Genomic DNA, 27,786 nt, shown 5'->3' with positions numbered 1-27,786 from the left:
AGACTCCTAAATCAATGCAGACCACAGACCAGACCCCAAAATAATTACAGACCCCAGACCAGACGCCTAAATAAATTCAGACCCCAGACCGGACCCCTAAATAAATACAGACCCCAGACTGAACCCCTAAATAAATACAGACCCCAGACTAGACCCCTAAATAAATGCAGACCCCAGACCAGACTCCTAAATAAATGCAGACCCCAGACCGGACCCCTAAAAAAATACAGACCAAGAACGGACCCCTAAATAAATACAGATCCCAGACCAGACCCCTAAATAAATACAGATCCAAGACTAGACCCCTAAATAAACACAGACCACAGACCAGACCCCTAACTAAATACAGACCCCAGACCAGACCCCTAAATAAATGCAGACCCTAGACCAGACCCCTTAATTAATACAGACCACAGACCAGACCCCTAAATAAATACAGACCCAAGACTAGACCCCTAAATAAATACAGACCCCAGACCAGACTCCTAAATAAATGCAGACCGCAGACCGGACCCCTAAATAAAAAAGCACTCCCCAGACCAGACCCCTAAATAAATACAGACCCAAGACTAGACCCCTAAATAAATACAGACCCCAGACCATACTCCTAAATAAATACAGACCCAAGACTAGACCCCTAAATGAATACAGACCCCAGACCAGACCCCTAATTCAATACAGACCACAGACCAGACCCCAAAATAATTACAGACCCCAAACCAGACCCCTAAATAAATACAGACCCCAGAGCAGACCCCTAAATCAATGCAGACCACAGACCAGACCCCTAAATAAATACAGACCCCAGACCAGACTCCTAAATAAATACAGACCCAAGACTAGACCCCTAAATGAATACAGACCCCAGACCAGACGCCTAAATAAATACAGACCCCAGACCAGATCCCTAATTCAATGCAGACCACAGACCAGACCCCAAAATAATTACAGACCCCAAACTAGACCCCTAAATAAATACAGACCCCAGAGCAGACCCCTAAATCAATGCAGACCACAGACCAGACCCCTAAATAAATACAGACTCCAGACCAGACCCCTAAATATTTACAGACCCCAGACCAGAACCCTAAATAAATCCAGACCCCAGACTGGACCCCTAAATAAATACAGACCCCAGACTGGACACCTAAATAAATACAGACCCCAGACTAGACCCCTAAATGAATACAGACCCTAAACCAGAACCCTAAATAAATACAGACCCCAGAGCAGACTCCTAAATTAATGCAGACCACAGACTAGACCCCTAAATGAATACAGACCCAAGACTAGACCCCTAAATGAATACAGACCCTAAACCAGACCCCTAAATAAATACAAACCACAGAGCAGACCCCTAGATCAATGCAGACCACAGACCAGACCCCTAAATAAATACTGACACCAGACTCCTAAATAAATACAGACCCAAGACTAGACCCCTAAATGAATACAGACCCCAGACCAGACCCCTAAATAAATATAGACCCCAGACTAGACCCCTAAATAAATGCAGACCCCAAACCAGACAGCTAAATAAATACAGACCCCAGACCACACCCCTAAATATATGCAGTCCTTAGACCAGACCCCTAAATACAGACCCCAGACTAGATCCCTAAATAAATGCAGACACCAGACCAGACCCCTAAATAAATACAGACCCCAGACTGAACCCCTAAATAAATACAGACCCCAGACTAGACCCCTAATTGAATACAGACACCAAACCAGACCCCTAAATAAATACAGACCCAAGAGCAGACCCCTAAATAAATACAGACCCCAGACCAGATGCCTAAATAAATGCAGACCCCAGACCAGACGCCTAAATAAATGCAGACCCCAGACCGGACCCCTAAATAAATACAGACCCTAGACCAGACCCCAAAATAAATACAGACCCAAGACTAGACCCCTAAATGAACAGACCCCAGACCAGACACCTAAATCAATGCAGACCCCAGACCAGTCCCCTAAATAAATACAGACCCCAGACAAGACCCCTAAATAAATGCAGACCCAAGACTAGACCCCTAAATGAATACAGACCCCAGACTAGACCCCTAAATAAATACAGACCCCAGACTAGACCCCTAAATGAATACAGACCCCAGACTAGACCCATAAATAAATACAGACCCAAGACTAGACCCCTAAATGAATACAGACCCCAGACCAGACCCCTAATTCAATACAGACCACAGACCAGACCCCAAAATAATTACAGACCCCAAACCAGACCCCTAAATAAATACAGACCCCAGAGCAGACCCCTAAATCAATGCAGACCACAGACCAGACCCCTAAATAAATACAGACCCCAGACCAGACTCCTAAATAAATACAGACCCAAGACTAGACCCCTAAATGAATACAGACCCCAGACCAGACGCCTAAATAAATACAGACCCCAGACCAGATCCCTAATTCAATGCAGACCACAGACCAGACCCCAAAATAATTACAGACCCCAAACTAGACCCCTAAATAAATACAGACCCCAGAGCAGACCCCTAAATCAATGCAGACCACAGACCAGACCCCTAAATAAATACAGACTCCAGACCAGACCCCTAAATATTTACAGACCCCAGACCAGAACCCTAAATAAATCCAGACCCCAGACTGGACCCCTAAATAAATACAGACCCCAGACTGGACACCTAAATAAATACAGACCCCAGACTAGACCCCTAAATGAATACAGACCCTAAACCAGAACCCTAAATAAATACAGACCCCAGAGCAGACTCCTAAATTAATGCAGACCACAGACTAGACCCCTAAATGAATACAGACCCAAGACTAGACCCCTAAATGAATACAGACCCTAAACCAGACCCCTAAATAAATACAAACCACAGAGCAGACCCCTAGATCAATGCAGACCACAGACCAGACCCCTAAATAAATACTGACACCAGACTCCTAAATAAATACAGACCCAAGACTAGACCCCTAAATGAATACAGACCCCAGACCAGACCCCTAAATAAATATAGACCCCAGACTAGACCCCTAAATAAATGCAGACCCCAAACCAGACAGCTAAATAAATACAGACCCCAGACCACACCCCTAAATATATGCAGTCCTTAGACCAGACCCCTAAATACAGACCCCAGACTAGATCCCTAAATAAATGCAGACACCAGACCAGACCCCTAAATAAATACAGACCCCAGACTGAACCCCTAAATAAATACAGACCCCAGACTAGACCCCTAATTGAATACAGACACCAAACCAGACCCCTAAATAAATACAGACCCAAGAGCAGACCCCTAAATAAATACAGACCCCAGACCAGATGCCTAAATAAATGCAGACCCCAGACCAGACGCCTAAATAAATGCAGACCCCAGACCGGACCCCTAAATAAATACAGACCCTAGACCAGACCCCAAAATAAATACAGACCCAAGACTAGACCCCTAAATGAACAGACCCCAGACCAGACACCTAAATCAATGCAGACCCCAGACCAGTCCCCTAAATAAATACAGACCCCAGACAAGACCCCTAAATAAATGCAGACCCAAGACTAGACCCCTAAATGAATACAGACCCCAGACTAGACCCCTAAATAAATACAGACCCCAGACTAGACCCCTAAATGAATACAGACCCCAGACTAGACCCATAAATAAATACAGACCCCAGACCAGACCCCTAAATAAATACAGACCACAGAAAAGACCCCTAAATGAATGCAGACCCCAGACTAGACCCCTAAATGAATACAGACCCCAGACAAGACCCCTAAATAAATAGACCCCGGACCGGACCCCTAAATAAATACAGACCCCAGACTAGACCCCTAAATAAATGCAAACCCCAGACTAGATCTCTAAATAAATACAGACCCCAGACCACACCCCTAAATAAATGCAGTCCTTAGACCAGACCCCTAAATACAGACCCTAGAGTAGACCCCTAAATGAATGCAGACCCCAGATTAGATACCTAAATAAATACAGACCCCAGACCAGACCCCATAATAAATGCAGATCCCAGACCAGACCCCTAAATAAATACAGACCCAAGACTAGACCCCTAAATAAATACAGACCCCAAACCAGACCCCTAAATAAATTCAGACCCCAGACCAGACCCCTAAATAAATACAGACCCCATACTAGACCCCCAAATTAGTGCAGACCCCAGACCGGACACCAAAATGAATACAGACCCCAGACTAGACCCCTAAATGAATACAGACCCAAGAGCACACCCCTAAATAAATGCAGACCCCAGACCAGACCCCTAAATAAATACAGACCCCAGACCAGATGCCTAAATAAATGCAGACCTCAGACCAGACGCCTAAATAAATGCAGACCCCAGACCGGACCCCTAAATAAATACAGACCCTAGACCAGACCCCAAAATAAATACAGATCCAAGACTAGACCCCTAAATGAACAGACCCCAGACCAGACACCTAAATCAATGCAGACCCCTAAATAAATACAGACCCCAGACAAGACCCCTAAATAAATGCAGACACAAGACTAGACCCCTAAATGAATACAGACCCCAGACTAGACCCCTAAATAAATACAGACCCCAGACTAGACCCCTAAATGAATACAGACCCCAGACTAGACCCATAAATAAATACAGACCCCAGACCAGACCCCTAAATAAATACAGACCACAGAAAAGACCCCTAAATGAATGCAGACCCCAGACTAGACCCCTAAATGAATGCAGACCCCAGACAAGACCCCTAAATAAATAGACCCCGGACCGGACCCCTAAATAAATACAGACCCCAGACTAGACCCCTAAATAAATGCAGACCCCAGACTAGATCTCTAAATAAATACAGACCCCAGACCACACCCCTAAATAAATGCAGTCCTTAGACCAGACCCCTAAATACAGACCCCAGAGTAGACCCCTAAATGAATGCAGACCCCAGATTAGATACCTAAATAAATACAGACCCCAGACCAGACCCCAAAATAAATGCAGATCCCAGACCAGACCCCTAAATAAATACAGACCCAAGACTAGACCCCTAAATAAATACAGACCCCAGACCAGACCCCTAAATATTTAATGACCCCAGACCAGACCCCTAAATAAATTCAGACCCCAGACCAGACCCCTAAATAAATACAGACCCCATACTAGACCCCCAAATTAGTGCAGACCCCAGACCGGACACCAAAATGAATACAGACCCCAGACTAGACCCCTAAATGAATACAGACCCCAAACCAGTCCCCTAAATTAATGCAGACTACAGACCAGACCCCTAAATAAATACAGACCACAGACCGGACCCCTAAATAAATACAGACCCCAGACTAGACCCTTAAATAAATGCAGACCCCAGACTAGACCTCTAAATAAATACAGACCCCAGACCACACCCCTAAAAATAAATGCAGACCTTAGACCAGACCCCTAAATAAATAAAGACCCCAGACCAGACCCCAAAATAATTACAGACCACAGACCTGACCCCTAAATGAATACAGACCCCAGACCTACACCTAAATAAATACAGACCCCAGACTGGACCCCAAAATGAATACAGACCACAGACCGGAATACTAAATAAATACAGACCCCAGACTAGACCCCTAAATAAATACAGACCCCAGACCATACTCCTAAATAAATACAGACCCAAGACTAGACCCCTAAATGAATACAGACCCCAGACCAGACCCCTAATTCAATACAGACCACAGACCAGACCCCAAAATAATTACAGACCCCAAACCAGACCCCTAAATAAATACAGACCCCAGAGCAGACCCCTAAATCAATGCAGACCACAGACCAGACCCCTAAATAAATACAGACCCCCAGACCAGACTCCTAAATAAATACAGACCCAAGACTAGACCCCTAAATGAATACAGACCCCAGACCAGACGCCTAAATAAATACAGACCCCAGACCAGATCCCTAATTCAATGCAGACCACAGACCAGACCCCAAAATAATTACAGACCCCAAACTAGACCCCTAAATAAATACAGACCCCAGAGCAGACCCCTAAATCAATGCAGACCACAGACCAGACCCCTAAATAAATACAGACTCCAGACCAGACCCCTAAATATTTACAGACCCCAGACCAGAACCCTAAATAAATCCAGACCCCAGACTGGACCCCTAAATAAATACAGACCCCAGACTGGACACCTAAATAAATACAGACCCCAGACTAGACCCCTAAATGAATACAGACCCTAAACCAGAACCCTAAATAAATACAGACCCCAGAGCAGACTCCTAAATTAATGCAGACCACAGACTAGACCCCTAAATGAATACAGACCCAAGACTAGACCCCTAAATGAATACAGACCCTAAACCAGACCCCTAAATAAATACAAACCACAGAGCAGACCCCTAGATCAATGCAGACCACAGACCAGACCCCTAAATAAATACTGACACCAGACTCCTAAATAAATACAGACCCAAGACTAGACCCCTAAATGAATACAGACCCCAGACCAGACCCCTAAATAAATATAGACCCCAGACTAGACCCCTAAATAAATGCAGACCCCAAACCAGACAGCTAAATAAATACAGACCCCAGACCACACCCCTAAATATATGCAGTCCTTAGACCAGACCCCTAAATACAGACCCCAGACTAGATCCCTAAATAAATGCAGACACCAGACCAGACCCCTAAATAAATACAGACCCCAGACTGAACCCCTAAATAAATACAGACCCCAGACTAGACCCCTAATTGAATACAGACACCAAACCAGACCCCTAAATAAATACAGACCCAAGAGCAGACCCCTAAATAAATACAGACCCCAGACCAGATGCCTAAATAAATGCAGACCCCAGACCAGACGCCTAAATAAATGCAGACCCCAGACCGGACCCCTAAATAAATACAGACCCTAGACCAGACCCCAAAATAAATACAGACCCAAGACTAGACCCCTAAATGAACAGACCCCAGACCAGACACCTAAATCAATGCAGACCCCAGACCAGTCCCCTAAATAAATACAGACCCCAGACAAGACCCCTAAATAAATGCAGACCCAAGACTAGACCCCTAAATGAATACAGACCCCAGACTAGACCCCTAAATAAATACAGACCCCAGACTAGACCCCTAAATGAATACAGACCCCAGACTAGACCCATAAATAAATACAGACCCCAGACCAGACCCCTAAATAAATACAGACCACAGAAAAGACCCCTAAATGAATGCAGACCCCAGACTAGACCCCTAAATGAATACAGACCCCAGACAAGACCCCTAAATAAATAGACCCCGGACCGGACCCCTAAATAAATACAGACCCCAGACTAGACCCCTAAATAAATGCAAACCCCAGACTAGATCTCTAAATAAATACAGACCCCAGACCACACCCCTAAATAAATGCAGTCCTTAGACCAGACCCCTAAATACAGACCCCAGAGTAGACCCCTAAATGAATGCAGACCCCAGATTAGATACCTAAATAAATACAGACCCCAGACCAGACCCCAAAATAAATGCAGATCCCAGACCAGACCCCTAAATAAATACAGACCCAAGACTAGACCCCTAAATAAATACAGACCCCAGACCAGACCCCTAAATATTTAATGACCCCAGACCAGACCCCTAAATAAATTCAGACCCCAGACCAGACCCCTAAATAAATACAGACCCCATACTAGACCCCCAAATTAGTGCAGACCCCAGACCGGACACCAAAATGAATACAGACCCCAGACTAGACCCCTAAATGAATACAGACCCAAGAGCACACCCCTAAATAAATACAGACCCCAGACCAGATGCCTAAATAAATGCAGACCTCAGACCAGACGCCTAAATAAATGCAGACCCCAGACCGGACCCCTAAATAAATACAGACCCTAGACCAGACCCCAAAATAAATACAGATCCAAGACTAGACCCCTAAATGAACAGACCCCAGACCAGACACCTAAATCAATGCAGACCCCTAAATAAATACAGACCCCAGACAAGACCCCTAAATAAATGCAGACACAAGACTAGACCCCTAAATGAATACAGACCCCAGACTAGACCCCTAAATAAATACAGACCCCAGACTAGACCCCTAAATGAATACAGACCCCAGACTAGACCCATAAATAAATACAGACCCCAGACCAGACCCCTAAATAAATACAGACCACAGAAAAGACCCCTAAATGAATGCAGACCCCAGACTAGACCCCTAAATGAATGCAGACCCCAGACAAGACCCCTAAATAAATAGACCCCGGACCGAACCCCTAAATAAATACAGACCCCAGACTAGACCCCTAAATAAATGCAGACCCGGGACTAGATCTCTAAATAAATACAGACCCCAGACCACACCCCTAAATAAATGCAGTCCTTAGACCAGACCCCTAAATACAGACCCCAGAGTAGACCCCTAAATGAATGCAGACCCCAGATTAGATACCTAAATAAATACAGACCCCAGACAAGACCCCAAAATAAATGCAGATCCCAGACCAGACCCCTAAATAAATACAGACCCAAGACTAGACCCCTAAATAAATACAGACCCCAGACCAGACCCCTAAATATTTAATGACCCCAGACCAGACCCCTAAATAAATTCAGACCCCAGACCAGACCCCTAAATAAATACAGACCCCATACTAGACCCCCAAATTAGTGCAGACCCCAGACCGGACACCAAAATGAATACAGACCCCAGACTAGACCCCTAAATGAATACAGACCCCAAACCAGTCCCCTAAATTAATGCAGACTACAGACCAGACCCCTAAATAAATACAGACCACAGACCGGACCCCTAAATAAATACAGACCCCAGACTAGACCCTTAAATAAATGCAGACCCCAGACTAGACCTCTAAATAAATACAGACCCCAGACCACACCCCTAAAAATAAATGCAGACCTTAGACCAGACCCCTAAATAAATAAAGACCCCAGACCAGACCCCAAAATAATTACAGACCACAGACCTGACCCCTAAATGAATACAGACCCCAGACCTACACCTAAATAAATACAGACCCCAGACTGGACCCCAAAATGAATACAGACCACAGACCGGAATACTAAATAAATACAGACCCCAGACTAGACCCCTAAATGAATACAGACCCCAAACCAGACCCCTAAATAAATACAGACCACAGACCGGACCACTAAATAAATACAGACCCCAGACTAAATCTCTAAATAAATACAGACCCCAGACTAGATCCCTAAATAAATGCAGACACCAGACCAGACCCCTAAATAAATACAGACCCCAGACCAGACCTCTAAATCAATGCAGACCACAGACCAGACCCCAAAATAATTACAGACCCCAGACCAGATGCCTAAATAAATTCAGACCCCAGACCGGACCCCTAAATAAATACAGACCCCAGACTGGACCCCTAAATAAATACAGATCCAAGACTAGACCCCTAAACAAATACAGACCCTAGACTAGACCCCTAAATGAATACAGACCCCAGACCAGACCCCTAAATAAATACAGACCCCAGACCGGACCCCTAAATAAATACAGCCCCCAGACCAGACACCTAAATAAATACAGAACCAAGACTAGATCCCTAAATGAATACAGACCCCAGACCAGACCCCTAAATAAATACAGACCCCAGACCAGACCCCTAAATCAATGCAGACCACAGACCAGGCACCAAAATAATTACAGACCCCAAACCAGACCCCTAAATAAATACAGACCCCAGACTGGACCCCTAAATAAATACAGACCCCAGACTAGACCCCTAAATAAATGCAGACCCCTGACCGGACCCCTAATAAAATTCAGACCCCAGACTAGACCCCTAAATAAATAGACCCCAGACTAGACCCCCAAATTAATGCAGACCCCAGACCGGACCCCTAAATAAATACAGACCCCAGACTAGACCCCTAAATCAATGCAGACCACAGACCAGACCCCTAAATATTTACAGACCCCAGACCAGACCCCTAAATAAATAGAGACCCCAGACTGAACCCCTAAATAAATACAGACCCCAAACCAGAACCCTAAATAAATACAGTCCCCAGAGCAGACCCCTAAATTAATGCAGACCACAGACCAGACCCCTAAATAAATACAGACCCAAGACTAGACCCCTAAATAAATACAGACCCCAGACCAGACGCCTAAATAAATGCAGACCCCAGACCGAACCCCTAAATAAATACAGACACCAGACCAGACCCCTAAATAAATACAGACCCCAGACCAGACCCCTAAATAAATACAGACCCAAGACTAGACCCCTAAATAAATACAGACACCAAACCAGACCCCTAAATAATTTCAGACCCCAGAGCAGACTCCTAAATTAATGCAGACCCCAGACCAGACCCCTAAATAAATACAGACCCCAGACCAGACCCCTAAATACAGACCCAAGACTAGACCCCCTAAATTAATACAGACCACAGAGCAGACCCCTAAATCAATGCAGACCCCAGACCAGACTCCTAAATAAATGCAGACCTCAGACCGGACCCCTAAATATTTACAGACCCCAGACCAGACCCCTTAATAAATACAGACCCCAGACCAGACCCCTAAATAAATACAGACCCAAGACTAGACCCCTAAATGAACAGACCCAAGACCAGACCCCTAAATAAATACAGACCACAGAAAAGACCCCTAAATGAATGCAGACCCCAGACTAGACCCCTAAATGAATACAGACCCCAGACAAGACCCCTAAATAAATAGACCCCGGACCGGACCCCTAAATAAATACAGACCCCAGACTAGACACCTAAATAAATACAGACCCCAGACCACACCCCTAAATAAATGCAGTCCTTAGACCAGACCCCTAAATACAGACCCCAGAGTAGACCCCTAAATGAATGCAGACCCCAGATTAGATACCTAAATAAATACAGACCCCAGACCAGACCCCTAAATAAATGCAGATCCCAGACCAGACCCCTAAATAAATACAGACCCAAGACTAGACACCTAAATAAATACAGACCCCAGACCAGACCCCTAAATATTTAATGACCCCAGACCAGACCCCTAAATAAATTCAGACCCCAGACTAGACCCCTAAATAAATACAGACCCCATACTAGACCCCCAAATTAGTGCAGACCCCAGACCGGACACCTAAATGAATACAGACCCCAGACTAGACCCCTAAATGAATACAGACCCCAAACCAGTCCCCTAAATTAATGCAGACTACAGACCAGACCCCTAAATAAATACAGACCACAGACCGGACCCCTAAATAAATACAGACCCCAGACTAGACCTCTAAATAAATACAGACCACAGACCACACCCCTAAATAAATGCAGACCTTAGACAAGACCCCTAAATAAATACAGACCACAGACCTGACCCCTAAATGAATACAGACCCCAGACCTACACCTATAATAAATACAGACACCAGACTGGACCCCAAAATGAATACAGACCACAGACCGGACCACTAAATAAATACAGACCCCAGACTAGACCCCTAAATGAATACAAACCCCAAACCAGACCCCTAAATAAATACAGACCACAGACCGGACCACTAAATAAATACAGACCCCAGACTAAATCCCTAAATAAATGCAGACCCCAGACTAGATCTCTAAATAAATACAGACCCCAGACCACACCCCATATATATGCAGTCCTTAGACCAGACCCCTAAATACAGACCCCAGACTAGATCCCTAAATAAATGCAGACACCAGACCAGACCCCTAAATAAATACAGACCCCAGACCAGACCCCTAAATCAATGCAGACCACAGACCAGGCACCAAAATAATTACAGACCCCTAAATAAATACAGACCCCAGACTGGACCCCAAAATAAATACAGACCCCAGACTAGACCCCCAAATTAATGCAGACCCCAGACCGGACCCCTAAATAAATACAGACCCCAGACTAGACCCCTAAATCAATGCAGACCACAGACCAGACCCCTAAATATTTACAGACCCCAGACCAGACCCCTAAATAAATTCAGACCCCAGACTGGACCCCTAAATAAACACAGACCCCAGACTGAACCCCTAAATAAATACAGACCCCAGACTAGACACGTAATTTAATACAGACCCCAAACCAGACCCCTAAATAAATACAGACCCCAGAGCAGACCCCTAAATTAATGCAGACCACAGACCAGACCCCTAAATAAATACAGACCCAAGACTAGACCCCTAAATAAATACAGACCCCAGACGCCTAAATAAATGCAGACCCCAGACCGAACCCCTAAATAAATACAGACACCAGACCAGACCCCTAAATAAATACAGACCCCAGACCAGACCCCTAAATAAATACAGACCCAAGACTAGACCCCTAAATAAATACAGACACCAAACCAGACCCCTAAATAAATATAGACCCCAGAGCAGACTCCTAAATTAATGCAGACCCCAGACCAGACCCCTAAATAAATACAGACCACAGACCGGACCACTAAATAAATACAGACCCCAGACTAAATCCCTAAATAAATGCAGACCCCAGACTAGATCTCTAAATAAATACAGACCCCAGACCAGACCCCTAAATAAATACAGACCCAAGACTAGACCCCTAAATTAATACAGACCCCAAACCAGACCCCTAAATAAATACAGACCCAAGACTAGAACCCTAAATGAATGCAGACCCCTGACAAGACCGCTAAATAAATACAGACCCCAGACCAGACCCCTAAATCAATGCAGACCACAGACCAGGTACCAAAATAAATGCAGACCCCAGACTGGACCCCTAAATAAATACAGACCCCAGACTAGACCCCTAAATAAATGCAGACCCCTGACCGGACCCCTAATAAAATTCAGACCGCAGACTAGACCTCTAAATAAATAGACCCCAGACTAGACCCCCAAATTAATGCAGACCTCAGACCGGACCCCTAAATAAATACAGACCCCAGACTAGACCACTAAATAAATGCAGACCCCTGACAAGACCCCTAATAAAATTCAAACCCCAGACCAGACCCCTAAATAAATGCAGACCCAATACTAGACCCCTAAATAAATGCAGACCCAATACTAGACCCCTAAATAAATACAGACCCCAGACCAGACCCCTAAATAAATACAGACCCCAGACCAGACCCCTAAATCAATGCAGACCACAGACCAGGCACCAAAATAAATGCAGACCCCAGACTGGACCTCTAAATAAATACAGACCCCAGACTAGACCCCTAAATAAATGCAGACCCCTGACCGGACCCCTAATAAAATTCAGACCGCAGACTAGACCTCTAAATAAATAGACCCCAGACTAGACCCCCAAATTAATGCAGACCTCAGACCGGACCCCTAAATAAATACAGACCCCAGACTAGACCCCTAAAAAATGCAGACCCCTGACCGGAACCCTAATAAAATTCAAACCCCAGACCAGACCCCTAAATAAATGCAGACCCCAGACCAGACCCCTAAATAAATACAGACCCCATACTAGACCCCCAAATTAGTGCAGACTCCAGACCGGACACCTAAATTAATACAGACCCCAAACCAGACCCCTAAATAAATACAGACCAGACTAGACCCTTAAATAAATGCAGACCCCAGACTAGACCTCTAAATAAATACAGACCCCAGACCGCACTCCTAAATAAATGCAGACCTTAGACCAGACCCCTAAATAAATACAGACCCCAGACCAGACCCCAAAATAATTACAGACCACAGACCTGACCCCTAAATGAATACAGACCCCAGACCTACACCTAAATAAATACAGACCCCAGACTGGACCCCAAAATGAATACAGACCCTAGACAAGACCCCTAAATAAATGCAGACCCTAGACCAGACCCCTAAATTAATACAGACCCCAAACCAGACCCCTAAATAAATACAGACCCCAGACCGGACCCCTAAATAAATGCAGACCCTAGACCAGACCCCTAAATACAGACCCAAGACTAGACCCCTAAATAAATGCAGACCCTAGACCAGACCCCTAAATAAATACAGACCCAAGACCAGACCGCTAAATGAATACAGACCACAGACCGGACCACTAAATAAATACAGACCTCAGACTAGACCCCTAAATAAATGCAGACCCCAGACCACACCCCTAAATATATGCAGTCCTTAGACCCGACACCTAAATACAGACCCCAGACAAGATCCCTAAATAAATACAGACCCAAGACTAGAGCACTAAATGAATACAGAACCCAAACCAGACCCCTAAATAAATACAGACCCCAGAGCACACCCCTAAATGAATGCAGACCACAGACTAGACCCGTAATGAATACAGACCCCAGAACAGACCCCTAAATAAATTAGACCCCAGACTAGACCCCTAAATAAATGCAGACCCCAGACCAGACCACTAAATAAATAGACCATGGACCAGACCCCTAAATAAATGCGGACCCCTAAATAAATACAGAACCCAGACTAGACCACTTAATAAATGCAGACCCTAGACCAGACCCCTTAATAAATACAGCCCCAAGACTAGAGCACTAAATGAATACAGACCCCAGACCAGACTCCTAAATAAATACAGACCACAGACTGAACCCCTAAATGAATACAGACCCCAAACCAGACCCATAAAATTAATGCAGACTACAGACCAGACCCCTAAATAAATACAGACCCAAGACTAGACCCCTAAATGAATAAAGACCCCAAACCAGACCCCTAAATAAATACAGACCCCAGACCAGACCCCTAAATAAATTCAGACCCCAGACCAGACTCCTAAATGAATGCAGACCCCAGACCAGACTCCTAAATAAATACAGACCCCAGACCAGACACCTAAATGAATACAGACCCCTAAATAATTACAGACCCCAGACCGAACGCCTAAATAAATACAGACCCCAGACTAGACTCCTAAATAAATACAGACCCCAGACCAGACTCCTAAATGAATGCAGACCCCAGACCAGACTCCTAAATAAATACAGACCCCAGACCAGACCCCTAAATGAATACAGACCCCTAAATAATTACAGACCCCAGACCAGACGCCTAAATAAATTCAGACCCCAGACCGGACCCCTAAATAAATACAAACCCCAGACTGGACCCCTAAATTAATGCAGACCATGTACCAGACCCCTAAATCAATGCAGACCCTAGACCAGACCCCTAAATAAATACAGACCCCAGACCAGACCCCCAAATTAATGCAGACCCCAGACCGGACCCCTAAATAAATACAGACCCCAGACCACACCCCTAAATAAATGCAGAGCCCAGAGTAGACCCCTAAATGAATGCAGACCCCAGACTAGATCCCTAAATAAATGCAGACCCTAGACCGGTCCACTAAATAAATACAGACCCAAGACCAGACCCCTAAATGAATACAGACCCCAGACAAGACCCCTAAATCAATGCAGACCACAGACCCCTAAATATTTAATGACTTCAGACCAGACCCCTAAATAAATTCAGACCCCAGACCAGACCCCTAAATAAAAACAGACCCCAGACTAGACCCCTTAATAAATACAGACCCCAGACCAGACCCCCAAATTAATGCAGACCACGTACCTGACGCCTAAATAAATACAGACCCCAGACTAGACTCCTAAATAAATACAGACCCCAGACCAGACTCCTAAATGAATGCAGACCCCAGACCAGACTCCTAAATAAATACAGACCCCAGACCAGACCCCTAAATGAATACAGACCCCTAAATAATTACAGACCCCAGACCAGACGCCTAAATAAATTCAGACCCCAGACCGGACCCCTAAATAAATACAAACCCCAGACTGGACCCCTAAATTAATGCAGACCATGTACCAGACCCCTAAATCAATGCAGACCCTAGACCAGACCCCTAAATAAATACAGACCCCAGACCAGACCCCCAAATTAATGCAGACCCCAGACCGGACCCCTAAATAAATGCAGACCCTAGACCAGACCCCTAAATAAATACAGACCCAGGAAAAGAGTACTAAAAGAATACAGAACTCAGACCAGACCCCTAAATAAATACAGACCCCAGACCAGACCCCCAAATTAATTCAGACCCCAGACCGGAACCCTAAATGAATACAGACCCCAGACTAGACCACTAAATAAATACAGACCACAGACTAGATCCCTAAATAAATACAGACCACAGACTAGACCCATAAATAAATGCAGACCCTAGACCAGACCCCTAAATAAAAACAGACCCCAGACCAGACCCCCAAATTAATTCAGACCCCAGACCGGAACCCTAAATGAATACAGACCCCAGACTAGACCACTAAATAAATACAGACCACAGACTAGATCCCTAAATAAATACAGACCACAGACTAGACCCATAAATAAATGCAGACCCTAGACCAGACCCCTAAATAAAAACAGACCCCAGACCAGACCCCCAAATTAATTCAGACCCCAGACCGGAACCCTAAATGAATACAGACCCCAGACTAGACCACTAAATAAATACAGACCACAGACTAGATCCCTAAATAAATACAGACCCCAGAACAAACCCATAAATAAATACAGACCCCAGACCAGACCCCTAAATAAATACAGACCCCAGACCAGACACCTAAATAAATGCAGACCCCAGACCAGACCCCTATATCAATGGAGACCACAGACCAGTCCCCTAAATAAATACAGACCCCACACCAGACCCCTAAATAAATACAGACCCCAGACCAGACCCCTAAATAAATACAGACCCCTGACCGGACCCCTAAATAAATGCAGACCCCAGACTGGACCCCTAAATAAATACAGACCCCAGACCAGACCCCCAAATTAATGCAGACCATGTACCGGACGCCTAAATAAATACAGACCCAAGACTAGAGCACTAAATAAATGCAGACCCCAGACCAGACCCCCAAATAATTACAGACTCCAGACCAGACGCCTAAATAATTACAGACCACAGACCAGACCCCCAAATAATTACAGACTCCAGACCAGACGCCTAAATAAATTCAGACCCCTGACCGGACCCCTAAATAAATGCAGACCCCAGACTGGACCCCCAAATTAATGCAGACCATGTACCGGACGCCTAAATAAATACAGACCCAAGACTAGAGCACTAAATAAATGCAGACCCCAGACCAGACACCTAAATAAATACAGACCCCAGATCAGACCCCTTAATAAATACAGATCCCAGACCAGACCCCTAAATAAATGCAGACCCCAGACCAAACCCCTAAATAAATACAGACCCCAGACCAGACCCCTAAATAATTACAGACCCCAGACCAGACCCCTAAATAATTACAGACCCCAGACCAGACCCATAAATAAATACAGACCACAGACTGGACCCCTAAATAAATAGACCCCTAACTAAATACAGACCCCAGACCAGACCCCTAAATAACTACAGACCCCAGACCCGACCCCTAAATAAATACAGACCCCAGACCACTTCCCTAAATAAATACAGATCACAGACCAGACCCCTAAATAAATACAGACCCCAGACCAGACCCCTAAATACAGACCCCAGACTGGACCCCTAAATAAATAGACCCCAGACTAGAACCCTAAATAAATGCAGACCCCAGACCAGACCCCTAAATAAATGCTGACCCCAGACCGGACCACTAAATAAATACAGACCCTAGACTAGACTACTAAATAAATACAGACCCCAGACCAGACCCCTAAATTAATGCAGGCCACAGACCAGACCACTAAATAATTACAGACCCCTGACCAGACCCCTAAATAATTACAGACCCCAGACCAGACCCCTAAATAATTACAGACCCCAGACCAGACCCATAAATAAATACAGACCACAGACTGGACCCCTAAATAAATAGACCCCTAACTAAATACAGACCCCAGACCAGACCCCTAAATAACTACAGACCCCAGACCCGACCCCTAAATAAATACAGACCCCAGACCACTTCCCTAAATAAATACAGACTAGACTACTAAATAAATACAGACCCCAGACCAGACCCCTAAATCAATGCAGGCCACAGACCAGACCACTAAATAATTACAGACCCCTGACCAGACCCCTAAATAAATACAGACCCCAGACCAAACCCCTAAATACAGACCCCAGAACGGACCCCTAAATAAATACAGACCCCAGACCGGACACCTAAATACAGACCCAAGACTAGACCCCTAAATAAATGCAGTCCCCAGACCACACCCCTAAATAAATACAGACCCCAGAAAAGACCCCTAAAAAAATGCAGACCCCCAGACCAGACCCCTAAATAAATACAGACCCCAGACCAGACCCCTAAATAAATACAGACCCCAGACCAGACCCCTGAATAAATACAGACCCCAGACCAGGCCCCTAAATAAATGCAGACCCCAGACCAGACCCCTAATCAATGGAGACCACATACCAGTCTCCTAAATAAATACAGACCCCAGACTAGACCCCTAAATAAATACAGACCCCAGACCCCTAAATAAATACAGACCCCAGACCAGACCCCTAAATAAATACAGACCCCTAAATATAAACCCAGATTCTATATTGTGGATGAAAAGGGTTTTGCCAATAACCTGAGCAAATAACCGTTGTTTATCTCTACTGTAGGAGTGGCATGTATTGCTACTGTGTTCTGCAGACCCCTGACCAGGCCATAAGAAACCCTGGTTGGGAAACACAGCTCTGGACACTAGACTGGCACTCATGATGCCCACATCAGACATAGCAGAGCAGGTTACTGCCAGGCAGGTGCCACCTGAGGATTCCATGACCTCTGACATCACGTGACCTGCACACGACCAACTGCCGTTTACTTTCAACTGTCGACGGCAGCGATCGGACTGAAGTCTACAGGTAGGACGATATTGGTGAAAATGGCGTCCAATGGACATGGAGAAGACGAAGAGAAGCGAGAAGAGGAGAAGAGGAAGAGGGAGGAGGACAGCGTCACCGGATTCAAGAAGATGACGAAGAAGAGGAGAGGAGCCAAGGACAGAGGATTGGAGGATGAGGAGCCAAGACCTGGGAGCAGCCAAGACCCTGGAACATCCAGCCCCTATGCCAGGCTTACCATCAGCCGCTTCACCATCCACCAGGTCCTGGGTAGGGGCAGCTTTGGCAAAGTGAGTAGAATATCTAAATATTTCATTTTATAGGGTGGTAAACCTAAAGTTGACCTTTTATCTCCATCAATTGTTCTCTGTTGTCACCATGTTATGCTAGATGGATGATGGGTGTAGTGTTCTCCTATGGGATGCCTAATAGGACATCCAGAAGTATTCCTGCCCCCATAACCACTACTTTAGTTTTTCATTTTAGTATTTTTCTGTCGACATATGAGAGATTTTGATTTTTGGGGGCACGAGTTGTCGTTTTTAATGGCTCCATTCAATGTTCCATATCATTTACTGGGAACATTGTAAAAGGCTGTTTTTTTTTAGGTGAAATAGCAAAAAAAAAAAAAACAGCAATTCCTCCATTGGTTTAATAATTTGGCTTTTATGGTGTTAACTAAGTGGTAAAAATGACACGTTACCTTTATTCTGCGGGTCAGTACAATAACGGGGATACCAAAATTATATTGGTTTATTTTTTATACTTTTTATCCAATAAAAACAATTTGTAAAGAAATTAATTTGGTGTGTCTCCATATTCTGAAACCCCGAATTTTTTTTATTTTCCTGTTGATGGGGCGGTGTGAGGACTTCTTTTTTGTGGGGCGAGCTGTACTGTTTATTGGTACTATTTTGGGTTACATAAAACTTTTAATCACTTTTTAACTTTTTATTCCATTTTTCGAGGAGCTAAACAAAACGAAACAGAAAAAAGTTTATTTATTTATTTTGACTGCAATATTTATGTATCGCTTGAATTGTTCTTTTAGCCTCCCCCTATTAAGCTTAGTAGGAGGACCAAGTTGGCAGACCTTGGGGTCTCCATTAGGCCCCCTGGCTGCCATGACAACTATCTACACACTGTGATCGCGCTGCGGGTAGGGGTGATGGGGTGACAGCGGGAGCTTACCTCTATTTAACTGTTTAGATGCCACGGTCGCTATTATAGCGTATGATCCTGCTCCATACTACCCCCACCAACTAAGATAATTATGTCAAATGTGGGTAAGGCGTGAAGACCTCTCCATACAGGACCCAACAGCAGACACTGCATTATGCTGGGAGCTCAGCTTTGTTCTGCTGTAGAGTCCTGGGCACTACCCGACTGACCCACCTCTCTGTCCACCCCTGTTCCTTCTTCTTCTCATGAGGAATCTCCATTTGTTTTCCTCAGGTGGTCCTGGCATCAGTCCCCGGCCGAAACACCTACATGGCCGTAAAAATGATCACCAAACGGGACAATACGGACGAAATTATGAGAGAGCGGCGGATACTCCTAGCGGCCAGACACTGCCCGTTCCTATGCCACCTCTATGCCGCACATCAATCTGAGGAGCGGGCATTTTTTATCACGGAGTATCTGTCCGGTGGCAGCCTGGAGGCTTTGATCAGGATGTGCGGCTGCTTGAACATCGGCAACGTAAGGCGAGTAAATAATCAGGAGACTTAGGGGGGTGGAAAGAAGAAAAGATGAGGGGGGAGGTCAGATGAAGGATAATACAGAGAATGCAGAATACAGGCTGCCATAATCAGCGCCTCCTCTCTGCTAGAGACCGCACACACTCCATCATAACATGATATTAGGGAATTGATAGAGGAAGATTTCATGACATTGAGACTCCGCTCTGTTCTCCCCATCAGATTCTACACAGCAGAGATGATATGTGGCCTCCAGTTCCTCCATGGACACAACATCGTCCACCGGTAAGCAGAACTTCCCCCTTCTTTCATTCTCCTTTACATGCTGGAAACAGTGCACCCAGCTTTCCTACACTCCTGAATGGCTATTCTGCTTGGTGGTGAAATGACCCATCCCCCGTCTCCTGGATCACTGGGCGGATTTGTCATTCTCTCGTCTTATTTCTTTGCAGAGATCTAAAGCCGGAGAATATAATGTTGGATGCAGATGGCCACGTCCGTATCATCGACCTGGGATTGGCCCAAGATGGCGTCACCGCCTCCAATAAGATCCGTGGAGTGACGGGAACGTTGCATTACATGGCCCCCGAGGTGCTTCTTAGAAAAAAATACGGCACCGCAGTTGACTGGTGGAGCCTGGGGATTGTGGTGTCCAGGATGGCAGCAGGACGCTCCCCATTTTACAACGGCCCCGTCAGGCAAATGGCTATCAAAGCCATCACCACCGCGAAGCCTAAATTTCCAACTTGGCTTAATCCTGACGTGAAACATCTGACCAAGAGACTGGTCCGTAAAAATTCTAAGAGGCGCCTCGGTGTGTGCGGGAACATCAGAGAGCATCCATTCTTCTCCACCATCGGCTGGGAGGAACTGCAGGAGAGGAGGGCACAGCCACCATTTACACCATTTGTGCCCGTTCTGGAGAACCAACATCTGAAGTGGCCAGAGAATAACAAAGCCCTTCACCCCTTGGCCGGGTTCAGCTTCATGTCACCAAGCTGGAACCAATAAGATCTCAGGACAAGGGCCCAGAACTTCATGCCTCCTGACCCGCGCCTCAAGTCTCTGCTGCTGTATGTTACCTCGGCTGCCCAGACCATCATCTCTCTCCTTACCATCTTCATGCCACACCTCTGCCATCTTGCTGCTGCACCAGAGCCTTGACTTGCCATCCTCCAATCCCGGGCAGGCATCTGACATCACTCCAGCCTGAAGATCCTCTACACCCCCCAGGAGCGGCCTGTGCTTAGTTTCCATCTGGGGAGATCAGGAATAATAGCCGCATGTTGTAGTCCTGGGGCCGGAGCGGCCATTATACCTGATCTCACCTCAGCACAGGCCAGGTAAGTAATGCACCCACATCACCCACATCACCCACATCACTCACATCACCCCACTATATAATAAGTATAGACACCACACTACATGATAAGTATAGACACCCGCATATAGACACATAGTACATTTAGATTAGACTTTAGCCTTTGATCCTGGGATTATTCTGATCGCCATATTTGGGGTCAGGAAGGAATTTTCCCCCCTTAATATGAGGACAATTGGCTCATTCCTCACAGGGGGTTTTCGCCTTCCTCTTGATCAACACGGCCTTAAATAGGTTTAGGATGATAGAGTAATAAGTAGTAACACACATAAGTGACATAATATAAATATAGAAAATAATTTAAAAAAAATCTTAATTTAATACAATTTATAGTTTACACATAAATAAATACAGCAGTTCATTAAAAATAATAATATAAAAAATGAATAATTTTCCCCTAGTCTTTCCCCATATTACACGTTACACTTCAGCCTTTGATCCTGGGATTTATGCCGATCGCCATATTTGGGGTCAGGAAGGAATTTCCCCCCCTAATATGAGGACAATTGGCTCATTCCTCACAGGGGGTTTTCGCCTTCCTCTGGATCAACACGGCCTTTAGATAGGTTTAGTATAATAGATAAATAGATGACACATACATATACACAGTATATAATAATAGTAGTCTTAATACTTCTAGAATAATCTCCTAATAATAAAATATAACCTTCCCTTATCTGTAAATAAAACTTTCCTTTTACCCCCTACATCTTTGTGCTTGTTTTTATTCCCATTGGACTTCTGTGTAGTTTATGTTGTCCGAGCTCTGAGACCCCCACCAATCACTAGAACGAAGCAGCTGAAGGTCTCGTGTGAGCGCTCAGCCGCTTCCTGTCTGTTCAGCTTTTTCCGGAAAAATGTATCGGCTCATAGACTTTCTATTGAGTCCGTTCACCGATACATTTATTTCTGGAAAAAGCCGAACAAACACGAAGCGACTGAGCGCTCACACGGGGGCTTCAGCTGCTTCATTCTAGTGATTGGTGGGGGTCTCAGTGCTCGGACCCCCACCAATCCAATCTTCTGACGTGTCACTATGTCACTATGACATGTCAGAAGTATGTCAGATTTAAAGCCCAAATGTGGTGTGAACAGAGCCTTACAGGGGTTGTCCGGTTTTTAAAATACCGTTTTGCTAGAGGGGTCCAGTAATCTGTGGGGGAACTTGCTGCAAGAGTTTAATTTCCCTACAGCATCTCTAAAGGGGAATTAAAGTATTACACAGTTCTATAATCACCGGGCTGTGCATGTAATACATGGATGTGATGATCCTCCTGAGCAGGAGATGATGTTTGTAGCCCCTCTCCATTCTGGATAATTAATCAGGGTCCTGAACGGGGGAACCCACACTATTACCCCAAAATTCCCTAATAGGGCATTTGAAAATGGGGTTTCCAAACCAGAAAACAGCTTTATTGGTTATATAATGATAAGTGAGAGTTTGTTACAATGTATCAGTGCAGGAGAGAGCTGAAGTACAGGCTATTTAGATTGTGGAGGATTATCTAAACGGGATACACTGAATGGGGCACAGTGTGGGATGGAGGATCGGCTACAATGCTGCCCCCTACAGTCAGGGCCCTCACCTCATGGATGCTCCTGTTACCAGATCCTTCACACCAGAGATCAACATTCATGAAGAAGAAAAATCCCCTGCAGAGACGTCCACACCGAGAGATCCAATAGGACTGGTCTATACAAGGAGTCGTCATATCCGGGGGCATATTTACAGCCATGCCCCCATATAATAAATACTTTATTCCTGTATACATGAGAAGTTCTACAACTTTATAATATCATTTATGTTTCAATTACTCACCATTTTCAAGATCTGTTTGCTGTCAGTGAATGAGGACACTCTTGCTCACATTCAGATGCAGTGAACCTGTACATCGCTAGTCCTGCTCTCAGCTAAGAAACATAAAGTAGATTAGGAAGTTGTAGAACTTTTCATTTATACAGCGATTAAGCTTTAGTTACATAAAATCGGAAAACACACAGGAAGAGGATTCATTACCGGTAGTACTACAGTGATCTGGTGCCCGCAGGTATCTAATGGTAAATACGGCCCTGGTGGGTACCTCACCTTTATGTGACAGGCCATAAAATGTCATATAGGAAAAAACGTAAGAAAGAACTTACCATACGGGGATCATATATGTTATGTCGCTGGAAGAAACCTGCAGCACCGACACCAATGGAACATGAGGATGACGCCTCTCAATGTGCCGTCCATCACCCCCATCATCCCACGAGTTTCACTCCACCTGTGACTCTGCCGACTAAGGTGAATACTGACTAAACACAAACTCTGACCGGCCTCATCACTAGTCCATATTGTCATACAGCCGCCTCCGATCCCTAATGCAGTGGTGGTGAACTAACCCTTATCCACTTACATGTGGTTTCCAGTAGTCAGTGGTACATATAATATCCAGAGACTAGTGGTCAGTGGTACATATAGTATCCACAGTCTGGTGGCCAGTGAGTAAATATAGTATTCAGAGTCTGGTGGTCAGTGGTATATATAGTATCCAGAGTCTGGTGGTCAGTCGTACATTCAGTATCCAGAGTCTTGTGGTCAGTGGTATATATAGTATCCAGAGTCTAGTGGTCAGTGGTACATATAGTATCCAGAGTCTGGTGGTCAGTGGTACATATAGTATCCAGAGTCTAGTGGTCAGTGGTACATATAGTATCCACAGTCTGGTGGCCAGTGAGTAAATATAGTATTCAGAGTCTGGTGGTCAGTGGTATATATAGTATCCAGAGTCTGGTGGTCAGTCGTACATTTAGTATCCAGAGTCTTGTGGTCAGTGGTATATATAGTATCCAGAGTCTAGTGGTCAGTGGTACATATAGTATCCAGAGTCTGGTGGTCAGTGGTACATATAGTATCCAGAGTCTAGTGGTCAGTGGTACATATAGTATCCACAGTCTGGTGGCCAGTGAGTAAATATAGTATTCAGAGTCTGGTGGTCAGTGGTATATATAGTATCCAGAGTCTGGTGGTCAGTCGTACATTTAGTATCCAGAGTCTTCTGGTCAGTGGTATATATAGTATCCAGAGTCTAGTGGTCAGTGGTACATATAGTATCCATAGTCTGGTGGTCAGTGGTACATATAGTATGCAGAGTCTGGTGTTCAGTGGTATATATATAATATCCAGAGTCTAGTGTTCAGGGGCACACGTGGTCATAAACGGCTGTTTGGACACACGGCAGGGTTCAGAAGGGAAAGAGCGCCATTTGGAGTTCAAATTTAGCTGGAATGGTTTGCAGAGGCCATGTCACATTTGCAAAGCCCCTGAGTGGCCAAAACAGTGGAAACCCCCCAAAAGTGACTCCATTTGGGAAACTACACCCCTCAAGGAATTTATCTAGGGGTATAGTAGGGGTATAGTGAGCATTTAAAAAAATATGTCAATTAAAAATCCATGGGCTTCTCTAAGGGACGGACCCTGGGAGGCGTGGTGCTTTAGCATACCCGTGGTGATGCCACTGTAGCTTATATGATCACGGCTAGTGGTTTAACCCCTTCCCGACATTTGCCGTATAGATACGTCATGGAAAGCCATGACTTCCCGCAAATTGCCGTATCCATACGCCAAATGAAGAAGGGGTTACAGTGGAAAAAATAAAAGTTACAAAGTAAAGATGGCTGCTGTTCATAACAGCAGACCATCTTTACGCGAGGGCTAGGGGGGTGGCTCAACCGCCCCTCATCGGCGATCGCTGCAATTGGCCGGTCAATTCAGAGCGGCCAATTGCGGCCGTTTGCGGCTTTCACCAATCACTGTGCCACAGGGCACAGTGATATGGTGGTGATTGGTGCTGCCTAGGACAGCACCAGTCCCTGCCATGTAGCGATGACGAGGTGGCAGGGATGCCATCCCCCCGATCGCTACGATTGGTTGGTCTGCACCGATTGACCAATCGCAGCCATGGCGAGTGTTTGAAACACCCTCCACCAGCTCTGCCCACCTCATTCCGGTTAGGAACGGTGAGCAGAGCTGGTGTGACCATCTGTGAGCCATACTTACCGAATCTGAGGCCTTCTGTGCTGCCATCCTGCTGTGACGTCTTCATCTGACTGCTTCCTGCTGCAGAGTGAACCTTCGTCATCATCATCTGTGCTGCTGCTGATTTATTTTTTTTAGCAGCACTTGTTTTTTTCCTAAACTTCTTATCCCTGTACCCTTCCCCCTCCCCCTCTTTCCCTTGTTACGTCCTGTGGCCGCTGAGTGTGGATCAGTGACCACCATCACTGACCGCCAATATTTGGCACAGGACTTTTTTTTATTTTTTGCACCTCCCTGTGTGCATCCTGCGGCCACTGAGTGCTGATCAGTGACCGCCATCACTCATCAGCATCTGTGGTCATTTTTTTTGACGCTACGTTTTTTTCATCTTTTTCTACCCGCACCAATTTACTGTGTGCTTCCTGTGCCGCTGAGCGCTGATCAGTGACCGTCATCACTGATCGGATCAATTATAGGTGCAGGGTTTTTATTTTGTGGCCTTTTTTTTACTGCACCTTTTTTTTTGGGTGCGCCCTGGGGCCACTGAGTGCTGAGTCTAATAATCAGCCTCAGTGGTCATTTGTTTACGCAGGGTAGCGTTAGGGCGTTAGAGTAGCGGACGTTTACTGATGTCCGTTTTGTAAAATAAATATATAGCAGAAGTTATAGCTCTATGTTATTTATACAGTTTGAGTAAATCTACAGCTTCTCGTCAGCGTCTGTTTACTGACGGACATTCAGCTTTTTTGTAACTGAAGTTCGGTCACTACATTTTTGATAGCGCAGCGACACAGTTGTAGCTCAAGTTTTTTCACAGTTCTATATTGAACGTACAGTCAATTTCTTTCTCCTAAATTTTTCTTATAGTTCTTTTTGTTTTCCTATAAATGTCATATACACGTGTAAAAGCACAACATACACAACCACCTCTATAAATATAAATGGAGTATTACACGTGTTGAAGCACTACATACCCCCCTAATAAAAATGTCCCATTCATCTCAATGGGTCTATTCAGCAGAAGAGGCATCCGCCATCCTGGTCCTGACACTGAATCAGCCAGCGCGGGAGAAGAGGAAATTGCCCCATTCCTATTGACCTCCTCATCATCATCATCCTCATCCAGTGATGAGGAACCCCCGCAAAGACGCCCCAGGACATCAGCTGAGGCAAACCCACAAATGAGTGATACCCTGTGGAACCCACCCCCTGATAATTATGAGCCTCACATTCCGGATTTCACAGGGAGCTCAGGAATTCGGTTAGAGACTGTAGGCCTCACAGAAATGGACTATTTCAAGCTCTTTTTCTCTGAGGATTTTGTTAATTTAATGGCAGCCCAGACAAATTTATACGCCCGGCAATTTTTAGCCCAAAACCCCACGTCATCATTTGCTAGGTGGACCCCCATAGAGGCAGCGGAGATTATTAAATTTTGGGGCCTTGTCCTACATATGGGCCTAGTAAAAAAGCCAGCGATTAGGCAATACTGGAGTGCGGACAGTTTATACAGCACCCCATTATACCGCATGGCAATGACCCGGGCACGTTTTGAAATAATTCTGACATTTTTGTATTATAAGGATAATGCACAGTGCCCGCCCCGTGATGACCCCACATACGACCGCCTATTCAAGATCAGGCCAATGATTGATTATTTCTGCACCAAATTTCAGGAAGTGTACACCCCCGAAAAGAACATAGCAATAGACGAGTCCTTTTTACATTTTAAGGGGAGACTAAATTTCCGCCAATACCTGCCAAGCAAGAGGGCGAGGTATGGAATTAAAATGTAGAAGCTGTGCGGGAGCAGCTCAGTGTGCACCTACAGGTTTAGGGTTTATGAAGGGAAGGACGCCAGGATAGAACCCCCAGAATGCCCCCCTGTCCTGGGGGTTAG

At 45.2% G+C, this 27,786-nt stretch overlaps 2 protein-coding genes across 3 annotated transcripts in view; one reads left to right on the top strand and one right to left on the bottom strand.

Moving 5' to 3' along the window:
* Positions 1–22,565, top strand: part of LOC142728724 (protein kinase C delta type-like) — a 36,180-nt gene extending 13,615 nt beyond the window's left edge. Inside the window, exons 1-3 of one of the 2 annotated variants that reach the window (XM_075849110.1) lie at positions 18,608–19,074; positions 20,240–20,769; positions 20,937–22,565. In XM_075849110.1, the coding sequence (XP_075705225.1) occupies positions 20,672–20,769; positions 20,937–21,495 (657 nt within the window). In that variant the 5' untranslated portion in view covers positions 18,608–19,074; positions 20,240–20,671 and the 3' untranslated portion in view covers positions 21,496–22,565. Of the gene's footprint in view, positions 1–18,607; positions 19,075–20,239; positions 20,770–20,936 lie in introns of those variants that run through there. The other variant, XM_075849109.1, reaches the window with a different exon arrangement.
* Positions 1–27,786, bottom strand: part of LOC142728725 (protein kinase C delta type-like) — a 154,383-nt gene that overhangs the window by 102,714 nt on the left and 23,883 nt on the right. The window contains exon 3 of the mRNA XM_075849111.1: positions 23,685–23,776. The gene's annotated coding sequence lies outside the window, so the exon portion shown is untranslated. The remainder of the gene's footprint in view (positions 1–23,684; positions 23,777–27,786) is intronic.

This window comes from Rhinoderma darwinii, unplaced genomic scaffold (genome assembly GCF_050947455.1).
Source record: "Rhinoderma darwinii isolate aRhiDar2 unplaced genomic scaffold, aRhiDar2.hap1 Scaffold_687, whole genome shotgun sequence".
Lineage (NCBI taxonomy): Eukaryota > Metazoa > Chordata > Amphibia > Anura > Rhinodermatidae > Rhinoderma > Rhinoderma darwinii.
The sequence above is the reverse complement of the archived record's forward strand: the minus strand, read 5'-3'. Positions and strand labels throughout refer to the sequence as shown.